We start from the raw sequence: 12,665 nt of genomic DNA on the forward strand, positions 1-12,665 counted from the left end.
AGTTAATTTTTTAATGAGTGATGTCAGTTTTTTGTTTTTTGTATTTTTAAAAAAAATTTTTGGAGCACTTATTTCTTTTAAAATTTTTTTTTTCAACGTTTTTTTTATTTATTTTTGGGACAGAGAGAGACAGAGCATGAACAGGGGAGGGGCAGAGAGAGAGGGAGACACAGAATCGGAAACAGGCTCCAGGCTCCGAGCCATCAGCCCAGAGCCCGACGCGGGGCTCGAACTCACAGACCGCGAGATCGTGACCTGGCTGAAGTCGGACGCTTTAACCGACTGCGCCACCCAGGCGCCCCTGGAGCACTTATTTCTTAGAGATATATACTGATATACAGTTGACCCTTAAACACTGTGGATTGAAAATCTGAGTATAACTTGTGACTCCCCCAAAATTTCCTTTTGACCAGAAAAGCCTTACCAATAATGTAAACCATGGGTTAATACATATTTTTTATGCTGTATGTATGATATGCTAATAATAAGGTAGAGAAATAAAATCATAAGAAAGGGAACATACATTTACAGTACTGTATTATCAAAATCTGCAAATAAATGGACCGGTGCACTTCAAACCCATGTTGTTCAAGGGTCAGCTGTACAGATGAAGTGTCTGAAATTTGCTTTAATTTTTTTTTTTTTTTATGTTCATTTTTGAGAGAGAAAGCGTGCACGCAAGCTGGGAAGGGGCAGAGAGAGAGAGAGAGAGGGAGACACAGAATCCGAATCAGGCTTCAGGCTCTGAGCTTTCAGCATAGAGCCTGGTGGGGCTCGAACTCATGAACTGTGAGATCATGACCTGAGCCGAAGTTGGATGCTTAACCGACTCAGCCACCCAGGCACCCCTAAAATTGCTTTAAAATTCATTGGTGGGGAAAATGGTTATTGATGAAATAGAATTTACTTTATATTGATCATTGAGGCTAGGTAAGTACAGGGGGTTCATTAGACTATTCTGTCTACTTTTGTGCATGTTTAAAGGCTAATAAAAAGTTAAAAGTAAGTGAATCTGGTGTATAGTACAAGAAATACGGTTCTCTTCATCTTTGGCTTTGAAAATGCATATGCCGTATAATGTCTACTGACAAATCGTTATAAAAATATACAGGAGCCTGAAGAAGAGGTTGTTGCTAAACTACTTGGTTTGGTGAGGATCTGTTTGCAGTCCTCACTAAAGTACCACAGTGCTAAATATTCACTTTTGGAATTGAAACTCCAAATTGCTCATCTAGTCAGGCTGGTTTTACTGTGTGTATACCATTGAACGTTTTTAGGTTTTCGGATGTTGAAGTGTTCAGCATAGTAGGTGGAGGAAGGGAAAGGATCAGCTCAGAGGACAGACGTGTCTTATTTAGAAAATCATTATTCGAGATTACCAGAGTTTAAAAACAGTACTGACAAAGATTCTCGCCATAAACATCTGTTAGGAGCAGTGGCAAAAACTTGGGTAACTCTGATATGGTTGGAGAATCAAGCATATAAGTAGATAAATGTACTATATACTCTAGGATCTTGATTAAAAATTTTTTATTATAGAAAATTTTAAACGTGTGAAATTAAGGAGAGGAGTAAGATGTACCCATCATCCAGCTTCAGCAGTTTCTACGTCCTAGCCAGTGTACTTGTTTCATATGTACTCTAACCTACCCTGGGTTATTTGGAGACAAATCCCAGATATTATATTATTTCATACATAAATATTTTACCAAGTTTCCTTTTTTAAAAATATTATTTATTATTATTATTTTTTTTTTGAGAGAGAGAGAAAGAGTGTGTGAGCAGGGGAAGGGAACAGAGAGAGGGAGAGAGAGAGAATCTCAAGCTGGCTCTGAGCTGTCAGCACAGAGCCTGACTCAGGGCTCGATCCCATGACCCTGGTATCATGACCTGAATCAAGATCAAGTGTCAGATGCTCAGCCGAGTCACCCAGACACCCCCAAATTTCCCCAATCTTCTAAAAGCAATCCAGGATCTCCTAATTCCCCATTTAACTGTTTCTCTTCTGGTGTCTCCATAAGGTCCGAAAGGCTCTGCGGAGTGCTGAGGCCTATGAAAATTTCCTGCGCTGTCTTGTTATCTTTAACCAGGAGGTGATCTCTCGGGCTGAGCTTGTCCAGTTAGTCTCTCCTTTCCTGGGGTAAGTGGAGAGAGGGGCTTAGCCCTGATGTGTGGTATGGAGGTGAGGGTATATGATAGGCAAAAATAATTTGATCACGATGGGTCTGTTGACTCATATAATGTCAGAGTCACAAGAATCCTCTGGGAGTTCTTCTAGTTTAACTCTAGAGATGGAAAAATAGGGCATCGGCTAAGACTAGGGGCTCTCTTGATCCCCTGACCAATGTTGGATGTTTGTAGAGACCAGTCTCTTCCAGGGTTCTAGAATCTTGACTGTATTTGACAACCTAAGAATTATCTGAACATTAAAGTGGTCTTCTTGATTAGAAGAACAGCTGGGTATTGCTTAATTTCAGTGCAGCTCCTTCATCAGCACCCTAACTAACTAGTCTTGGAATACTCGATAAGAAAAGGGGAAACCAGATGCTCAGAAGCAGTGCTTCTTAGGCAGGAAATAATAATTGTCATTGGAATTTGTCCCTAGTAGCAGAATTCTGACCCAACACCAAATAGCCATACCTCAGGGTAACTACATCATGCTTCTAATTGCTCACCAGTTTTTGGTTTTGATTCTTCAGGAAATTCCCTGAATTGTTTAATTGGTTTAAAAACTTTCTGGGCTATAAGGAGTCTGTACATCTGGAAACCTTTCCAAAGGAACGAGCCACAGAGGGCATTGCCATGGAGATAGATTATGCCTCTTGTAAACGGTTGGGCTCCAGCTATCGGGCCCTACCAAAGAGTTACCAGCAGCCCAAGTGTACAGGACGGACTCCTCTCTGTAAAGAGGTAAGGCTTTCTCTGGAAAGGATCAGTCCTGATGACTCAGCTTCCTCTAGAGGGAGTGGTACCAGGGATCAAGAATTTATATAAATGAGGAAATCAAGATCCTTCTCTTTTTTCAGAAGAAATTGTTTTATACTTATATCCATATTTTCCATCTTTTGCAAACTTACTAGAGGTGAAACTTGGCAATGTTGATGGTTTCTTCCATCCCCTAGAGTTGTGTCTTTTTGTTGAGAATGCTTAATCACCAGAAAGCTTTTAGGCTTGCCTTCAATTTCTCTTCCTTTACTCCAAGGTTTTAAATGATACGTGGGTTTCCTTCCCTTCCTGGTCTGAGGACTCCACCTTTGTTAGTTCCAAGAAAACCCAGTATGAAGAACATATCTATCGTTGTGAAGATGAACGCTTTGAGGTACAAGCTCCTTTATCATTTGGAGGTTGGGGAAATGGGAGGTGCTGAATGCTAAGCTATCTTAAATGTCTGTGAGGCTTGGCTTTTAAAACGGAAGAGCCAGAGGCTTGTATCCTTCAGTAGTAAATGCTTATTGTCGTATTTACCATGCTTTACAAGTTCGTCAAATATATTAGTAATGTTTTATGGCGAATGTGAGCTATCTAGGCCACTTTAACCTTTTGAGTAAAGTTATCCATTGATGGCTGTGTAATAATCCCTTGAATTTTTAACGGCCTTTTAAAAGTTACTGCGTTTGTTTGGGTATCTAAAACAGTATCGTTTAAGGCTGTCTGGGTTGTCGTAAAGAGGTTGAGTTATTTATTTTGAAGTGTGTATTGTTATTCTTAGCAGGTATCTTGATACGGTTATTAGCAAAGCAGCTCTCCTGTGAGAACTGGAATTCTTCTCTCCTATCTATATCTGATTGATTTGGCTCCTTATGAAAGAAAGCAAATTAGGGCTTCATTTTAAAGTAGTTGGGAAGGGAAGAGCCCGAGTGAATAAGTGAGCTGATAGAGCCTCTGTACCAGCAAGTAGGAGTACTGAGAGTGTAAAAATGGCTAGTTCGCTGATCTCATCAATAGAAAAGGGACTGTTCATTGTGTTTAAAGAGGTAAAATGATGTGTATCCTATTTAATGCATTTATTACTTAAAAAGTGACTGTCTCTGCTTATTCATATAGATAGAAGATAGCTTGCTCTTTTTTAAAATCCATATGATTTCACTCTGCCGGCCATCCCTCTTCATGCTTGATTTAGCTGTTTCTGGCATATTTTGAATGAAGAGCCACATGTTGCTTGGCCTCTGGCAGGTGACTGGCCCCAGTGTTCATGAGGAGTTTCAACCTTTTGCATAAAGTGAAATCATGACAGATGCCATGGAAAGTTTTATCAGGCTGAAGAAAGCATTTCTTTGTTACCTGTGTTGAGTAAGGGTACATGATGAGTTAGAAAGCAGAGATTGGCATCTTCTTCTGACAGGGTGTTCCTATTCTCAAATGGTATGCCTGAAAAAGGCAACATCCTCATTTCCCATTTCTGATTATAGGCATGATGATGAAGGATTGGGGGCTAGTTTGATGGAGCATTCCTTTATACCTCAGGATACGTTAGTGATTGTGTAGTGTAGACAACCCCCAAAGTTCAGTGGCTTGAAAAAACAGATTTATTTCTTGATCATGCTACATTGCATTAATGTTTAGTGGGGGATCCTGCTCATCAGAATTACTTCAGGGAACTAGGCTGACCAAGTGCTACCATCTTGAATATTGCCAATCACTAGAGGGAAAAGAGCTCAGGAGGGTCTTGCTCAGAAGTAGCAAACACTGCTTCAATTTACCTGCTGCCCATACTCATTTGCCAGAACTAGTTAGATGGCCCTGTCTTTTCACAAGGGAGCCAGGAGGTTCAGTTCATCATTTGTCCATAATCGGAAGAGGGACCAGAAATTTTGTACAAAATTACTACCACAGTCCCTAAACTAGAAAATTTAGGGAGTACTTCTATAGACATTTGGTCATAGGGCCCTAAGATTGCTCGTTTACTTCATTTTCTGTTTCTCATTTAGAGAATCTTGTGTTAAGCCTAGGAAAAAAGTTAGCTCAAAGGTTGCCAGTCCTATCCTTAACCAGGTCTGGCTAGGCCCTTGCCACAAAGTAAGTTCCAGGAATTCTGTTAGAATTTAGATGGTTACCTACAGATACAACATTGAAGTCCTTTTTTTTAAATTTTTTTTTTTTCAACGTTTATTTATTTTTGGGACAGAGAGAGACAGAGCATGAACGGGGGAGGGGCAGAGAGAGAGGGAGACACAGAATCGGAAACAGGCTCCAGGCTCTGGGCCATCAGCCCAGAGCCTGACGCGGGGCTCGAACTCACGGACCGCGAGATCGTGACCTGGCTGAAGTCGGACGCTTAACCGACTGCGCCACCCAGGCGCCCCTTGAAGTCCTTTTTAAAAAAATTTTTTTTGTGTAACATTTATTTTTGAGAGACAGAGACAGAGCACAAGTGGGGCAGGGCAGAGAGAGAGGGAGACACAGAATCCGAAGAAAGCTTCAGGCTCCGAGCTGTCAGCCTAGGGCCCGACGCAGGGCGCAAACATACAAACCATGAGACCTGAGCCAAAGCTGGAAGCTTCACCCAACTGAGCCACCCACGCGCCACCCTTCCCCTCCCCCTTTTTTAATGTTGACTTATCTTTGAGAGAAAGAGAGAAACAGAGCACAAGTCAGGGAGGGGAGAGAGAGAGGGAGACAGAATCCAAAGCAGGCTCCAGGCTCTGAGCTGTTAGCACAGAGCCCAGTGCGGGGCTCAAAGTCACAACCACAGGATCACGACCTGAGCCAAAGTCAGATGCTCAACTGACTGAGCCACCCAGGTGCCCCAACATCGAAGTCCTTAAGGAATGATAGTCACTGCTCTTACTGGATGTAGAGCAAAGCTATTAAACATTTGAATATTTCAAGTTACCCTGAAAAACCTTACACCTAAGACTGATTTATCATCTTGAATGGTCTTCTGGGGATTGTTGTATTTTGTTTTTGTTTTGTTTTATCATTTGTAACCGATCTTAGCAATCCAGGAAAGTTCAGAGGGATGGAAGTGTCGGTAAGGTTGCCCCCCTGTGTGATTCCTCTGGTCTGGGGTCAGTAGTCCTAAGGAAAGTGCACTGATGGTGTTAGAAGTAACAACTACCACTTATCTATCATTTGTTGCATGTTATGTGCCAGACCTTGCACTAAATCCTTTATGTGGATTGTATTGTTTAATCTAGAAAACCACCTTATGAGAGTAGGTGGTGTTATCCCTATTTTATTGGTAAGGAAATAGACTTTTGTGTGGCTGCTACAGCAGAGCTTAGGTTTCACATCCAAGGAACTTGACTCCTTACTTCACACTCCTGACTGCTATTCTGTTCTGGTTTGGGTCCTGAGCACACTTTGTCTTTTGCTTTAGCTTGATGTAGTTTTAGAGACCAATCTGGCAACGATCCGGGTTCTGGAAGCAATTCAGAAGAAGCTCTCTCGCTTGTCTGCTGAGGAACAAGCCAAATTTCGCTTGGACAACACCCTTGGGGGCACATCGGAAGTTATTCATCGAAAAGCACTCCAGAGGATATATGCTGATAAAGCAGCTGACATCATTGACGGTCTGAGGAAGAACCCCTCCATCGCTGTCCCAATTGTCCTTAAAAGGTAACTGACTGAATGTGCCCTTTGTGCTTTAGTGTGCTTGATGACAGATTCAGTGTCCCATTAAATAAGGCCCTCATTTTCAACCTGGGTATTATCCCATGAGACCTCCATATCTCCCCAACCCTGGTTGTTGGAAGTCAGGTGCAGCTTGGGATAGTGGAACTTCTGTGAGACCAGCAGTAGAGAACAGACCTTGAAAGTCCATAGTGGAATGCTCTGTGTGTTTAAGGGAATATTTTGAAATACAGAAAAGGACAAAGAAAACAACCACCCACATTCCTGCCACTCAGTACTAACCATTTGTTAACACCTTTGTTTTTAGTAAGGAAAATCACTTTTTGTAAAATTTATATTTTATTTAAAAAGACTTACTAGCTCACCACTTTTTTTTTTTTTTTAATGTTTATTTACTTTTGAGAGAGGGAGAGACAGAGTGCAAGCTAGGGAGGGGCAGAGAGAGAGAGAGGGAGACACAAAATCCGGAGCAGGCTCCAGGCTCTGAGCTGTCAGCACGGAGCCTGACACGGGGCTCGAACTCACGAACCGTGAGATCATGTCCCTAACTGAAGCGGACGCTCAACCAACTGAGCCACCCAGGCGCCCCACTAGCTCACCACTTTTACCAAGAATGTCTTACTTTTTTTCTCCTGAAAAGCCTTCAGCCTCAAGTGTTGAGGGCTATTGTACTCACCTAGACCAGGCATCAAGGAGGAGGCCAGGGCTAGGGCTGAGCCCGGGCTCCTTCAAGTCCATGGCACTCTGGACCACAGTGTGAATCCCAGCTAACAGACGGGTCCTCTCTTAGTATCACCTGAAACAGTGGGAAGGGATTCTTGTCTGCTGCACAGTGTGCAAATGCCCAGATTTTATTGTGCCTCCCTAGCCCTCTCCTCAGGAGCCGGCCTAGGTGTTCCTCTTCTTGCCATGCCCATAGCATTTAACTTTTGGCTTTGAGATGTAGGGTATTCTTCAGCTCTAATGCTGGTTTTGATTTTTCTTCTCCTCTCTACTGGAGTGATCAGATCAGTCGTTGCCATCAGAAATTCCCAGACCATGTGCAGAGGAGCCTTCCAGTGCAAATGCAAGTTCTCTGCTCTGCACTTCTGCATTTATGTTAGTTAGCATAGCAAATGTTTGCAGAAGTCCTATAGCTTATTTTAGCTGGCCAAGAAAGAGCACCCCCCCCTTTCAAGGGTATTCTATGGAATGCTGTTGAGAAATAAATTCTAGGTAAGATTTCTGAGTTTGGGACAAATTACTTCTTCAAAATAAGTCCTGGATGAGTAATTTCCTCGTGTAACAGTTCAAGCCTGGTTTGAATAACAATATAACAATTTGAATAACAATATCCCAAGTTGCCAATAATTATGACAGACCTATTGTATCTTCTGACTTTTGAAATAAAGTAAGTCTGGCATATTTCTCACCTCTAAACCCTTAGAGAGTAGGTCTCGTTATCTCTGTTTTACCGGTAAGAAAACAGAGTCTAGTAGAGCAGAGCCAGGATTCAAAGCCAAAGAGTTTAAGTCTCTCCCTTATAATTCCCATGTCTGGTTGTTTCTCCCCCCTCACCCCCCCAGGTTGAAGATGAAAGAGGAAGAATGGCGGGAAGCTCAGAGAGGCTTTAACAAGGTGTGGAGAGAGCAGAATGAGAAGTACTACTTGAAGTCTCTGGACCACCAGGGCATCAACTTTAAACAGAATGACACCAAGGTCCTGAGGTCTAAGAGTTTACTCAACGAGATTGAGAGTATCTATGATGAGGTGAGCTGGAGGTTTCTACATCTGTGAGAGCATGGCTTTGATTCCTGGAAATTACATTTGTTACATGAAAGTGAGACCCTCCAAGACATGTTGATTCTTGCTTTGTAACTGTCACAGACTTCTCTGTTCCTGATTTTGCCATTTAATTAATTAATTCATTCATTCATTTTTGAGAATGAGTGAGAGCGGGGAGGGGCAGAGGGAGAAGAGAGAGAATCTTAAGCAGGTTCCATGCCCGGCGGAGCCCAGTGCGGGGCTCAGTCTCACAACTGTTGAGATCATGACCTGAGCCAAGGTCGAGAGCCAAGACGCTTAAGTGACTGAGCCACCCAGGTGCCCCTTGATTCTGTCATTTTAAATCTAAGCCTCACCTTTATGACTAAGTGGCTTTACTGGTTTCCCAGTTTAACATCCTGACTTCAGTCTGTGCCTGCCACCTCCCTCTTCCACTTGTCTTCCTGTCTCTCTCCCTCCAAATGATACCTTGTCTTCATTCATGTAACCCTTCTCAACTTTCCACAGGTGAAACACTGAGCCTTAATCCCCAGACGCTTTCTAATCCGTGTTTACTCAGCATACTTACCAGGAGTGTATATAGTACTGGGAGCCAGGATACAGAGATGATTAAGAAATTAATCCTGCTTTCTTGGAGCTTACAGTCATGGGGGATGGATAGAAACATAAATACAGTGTGATTGAGCATTCCTAAAAGTTGTATGATCTTGAATTTTAAAAAAACGTTTTATTATGAACATGTTAAAGTACATGAAAAGGGGGAAAGAGTGGTAAAACGAGCTCTTAAATTAGCACCCCTGTTGGGTGCCTGCGTGGCTCAGTCGGTTGAGCATCTGACTTTGGTTTGGGTCATGATCTCACAGCTGGTGAGCTAAAGCCCCACGTCAGGCTCTGTGCTGACAGCTCCGAGCCTGGAGCCTGCTTCGGATTCTGTGTCTCCTCTCTTTCTGCCCTCCCCCACTCACATTCTGTCTCTCTGTCTCTTAAAAATAAATAAGCATTTTAAAAAATTAAAAAAAAAAAAAAAAGCATCCCTGTTTTGCCAGTTTTATCACATCTGTCACCTTCCACACTCCCACCCCAGATTGTAGACCTCTAGTCCTAGACCTCATGTTGTATCCTCCATATCCATAAACACTACTACAGAATTTTAAAAGATGGTCCCAGTTTTGTCCCATTGTCCCAGTAAGTCTTCGCAGTCTAGAAGATACCAATACTTTGGTGTCAGACCACATCTCTCACCTTATCTTTCTGTTTCTGGAAGTGTCCGGTTGGAAAATAATAGACACTGTGGTTGATAACGGCATGTACTGCTGGCACAGTCGCACAGCTCTGTTGACTGTTGTTGTGGTAATACTTTGCATCTCTCTCCTGTCAGAGGCAGGAGCAGGCTACAGAAGAAAATGCCGGTGTACCTGTCGGCCCACACCTCTCGCTTGCCTATGAAGACAAACAGATCCTGGAAGATGCCGCTGCTTTGATTATCCACCATGTGAAGAGGCAGACGGGCATTCAAAAGGAGGACAAGTATAAAATCAAGCAAATCATGCATCATTTCATTCCAGATCTGCTCTTTGCTCAGAGAGGTGATCTCTCGGATGTGGAGGAAGAGGAAGAAGAAGAGATGGATGTAGATGAAGCCACAGGGGCAGCTAAGAAGCACAATGGTGTTGGGGGCAGTCCCCCTAAGTCTAAGCTACTGTTTAGTAACACAGCAGCTCAGAAGTTAAGAGGGATGGATGAAGTATACAACCTCTTCTATGTTAATAACAACTGGTATATCTTTATGCGACTGCACCAGATTCTCTGCTTGCGGCTGCTGCGGATTTGTTCCCAAGCTGAAAGACAAATTGAAGAAGAAAACCGAGAGAGAGAGTGGGAACGGGAAGTGTTGGGCATAAAGCGAGACAAGAGTGACAGTCCTGCTATCCAGTTGCGTCTCAAAGAACCTAGTGAGTGCTTAGACTGTTGGTTTCTGGATGGTGTGAGGGGTTGGGGGCCTCAGAGCCAAATTAGATTTGGGACCGCTTTCTTTTATACATACAGCGTCAGAGCCTGACCAGGGTTCAGATCCTAGGTCTGCAATTTACTGGTCGTGTGACCTTACTTCAACTCCCCTTACCTGTTTACCTGTAAAATGGAGGCACTCCTTAATACCTTGTGGAGTTGTTGGGAGAATCGGGGAGAATATGCAAAGCACCCTCTGCAGGGCTTGGATCACGGATGCTCTCAGTGGTTCCTACTGTGGACACCTGGGCAGGGGGTGTCAGTTGCCATCAGTTTCCCAAATGGCAGCTCTCTGGGGTATTGCAGAATGTTTTAAAGGACAGGGTGGGACTAAAACGTCACAGTCGGTTCTGCTGCATGACGGAACATAAATTCCTAGTTGTTCATGCCTGAGCCAGATGTGAATTTTCTCAGATATGTTTGGGCTAGACTTCTCTTTAGCCAATAGGGTTCATGGCTCATTCCTAATGAATAGAAATACTTTATGGAAAGGAGATTGGAAGTCAAGAGATGGTGTGAGGCAGCAGACCATGAAGAACAGAAGTGCAGTTAGAGATCACAGGAAAAGGAAAATAAACATGGGCTAAGGAAGCCTCCGTGTGCTTTACGGAATTCTCTGTTGCCTGCTTCTAGATAACTGTCCTGTTCGTAATTAGGTTCTTGAGCTGTAAGCCAAACTTTTCCGTGGAGCTTTTCTTCTGTGCCCTTGAAGAAATAGCCAGTTTGTGGAATGAATTATCTTTAAGACTTTTTTTAATGTTTATTTTTGAGAGAGAGAAGAGTGCACAAGTGGGGGAGAGGCAGGGAGAGAGGGGGACAGAGGATCCAAAGTGGGCTCCGTGCTGACAGCAGAGAGCCTGTTGTGGGGCTTGAATTCACGAACCGTGAGATCGTGACCTGAGCCGAAGTCCGACGCTTAACCGACTGAGCCACACAGGCTCTTTTTTAAGACTTTTTTTTTTTAATGGAGTGAATTATCTTAAATTTTTTTTAGCTGTTGCTAATGTAAGTAGCCCACGTGTGGCCCTAACTTTCTGTTGAAGAGCTCATAGAGATATTAATTTTAAAAGCCTTTGTCTGGATTAATCCTAGCTTGAGAGAGATCGCTTTTGGACCTCAGTGTGGTGAATTCCATCTGCTTGGGTAGAAATGAGAAAGCAAATGGCCTAATCCTGGCTTGACCACTGACTTAACCTGGTTTGAAGCTTACATTGTGTCTTGAGTGGTAACGCCAAGCCTCACACTGATCATAGCTTGTGGGCACAAGTGTCACCTGTGCCCCTAGCTTTATTCTGGCATAAAAGCACCTGCACAGCAGTAGCACAGCCTGTGCCTGTGCTGTGGGTCTGAACAAGGTGATATTCTGTGATGAAAGTCTAGCCAGTTGCTTCTTTTCAACAGTTAATTGTTCTGTTTTGCATGGTCTTCAGTGAGCCATCACACTTCAGATAAATGGGGAAGGATTTAGGTTTTTGCTCTGCGCCTGTTTTCTCTGTATAAACTTTACAAATGGGTAACCAGATGTCAGTGACAAAGAGTTCTTGTGAATTTTTTTTCATTTTAGTGAACTTTTTGTTGAAGTGCAACATATGTACAGGAAAATCTACAAATCCAAATTGAATAGTGAATTTTTACAAAGTGAACACACCTGTGTAACCAGCACCTGGGTCAGGAAACAACATAACCGATACCCCAGTGGCCCCCTCATGCCACTGTCTTGATTGCTAGCACTGGAGATCAGTAAATGGGTCTTAAACAAGCTAAAGGCAGAGTACTTTCATGCTTCCTTTTGTACTCTGCAAGTTGCCAAATGTCTCTGTGACAACTGATAAGATTCCAGCTGCTGGTTGAAGTGATTCATGTGCAGCAAGTACAGATCATTTAATGCAATTTGTGAAGTACAACGTTGGGAATCCATTTTTAAACAAGAGGACTTTGACAAATGCAGATTACTTCATTATTCATAGGGGATTTAATTTGCACTTCTATTTTTCTGTTCCCGAGAGGTTTCCCAGGACTTGAGTGTGGCGCTGTCTGCCTTTTCTCATCTGCACTTGATGCTTCATTGAAATAGCTTTATGAGCAAGTGACCCGTGTGAGGAATGCTCTGTGCAGGCCGGGAGAGTAGGTTTCTCTCTCAGAAGGAGAGCCAACAACTGTTGAAGAAACTTCTTCCCTGGGATATTCTGCTCTCCTGAGGCAGAGCCCAGTCGTACTGTAATTTAGTGTCTTTCTAGCATGGACAGAGTGTCAGAGCCCCTGTTAAAGTTGCAGGGTCACTGTCCTCTGATAGCCAGCGCTGGCCTTTGTAGCCACCTGTC

At 43.1% G+C, this 12,665-nt stretch overlaps 1 protein-coding gene across 2 annotated transcripts in view; it reads left to right on the top strand.

Annotated features, from left to right (window-relative positions):
* The window catches only part of SIN3A (SIN3 transcription regulator family member A), a 74,229-nt gene that overhangs the window by 36,371 nt on the left and 25,193 nt on the right, over positions 1–12,665 (top strand). For both annotated transcript variants that reach the window (XM_032593585.1, XM_030317658.1), the window contains exons 10-15: positions 2,022–2,140; positions 2,700–2,910; positions 3,203–3,319; positions 6,320–6,558; positions 8,139–8,322; positions 9,716–10,289. In XM_032593585.1, the coding sequence (XP_032449476.1) occupies positions 2,022–2,140; positions 2,700–2,910; positions 3,203–3,319; positions 6,320–6,558; positions 8,139–8,322; positions 9,716–10,289 (1,444 nt within the window). The remainder of the gene's footprint in view (positions 1–2,021; positions 2,141–2,699; positions 2,911–3,202; positions 3,320–6,319; positions 6,559–8,138; positions 8,323–9,715; positions 10,290–12,665) is intronic.

The sequence above is a fragment of the Lynx canadensis genome, chromosome B3, assembly GCF_007474595.2.
Source record: "Lynx canadensis isolate LIC74 chromosome B3, mLynCan4.pri.v2, whole genome shotgun sequence".
NCBI classification, from domain to species: domain Eukaryota; kingdom Metazoa; phylum Chordata; class Mammalia; order Carnivora; family Felidae; genus Lynx; species Lynx canadensis.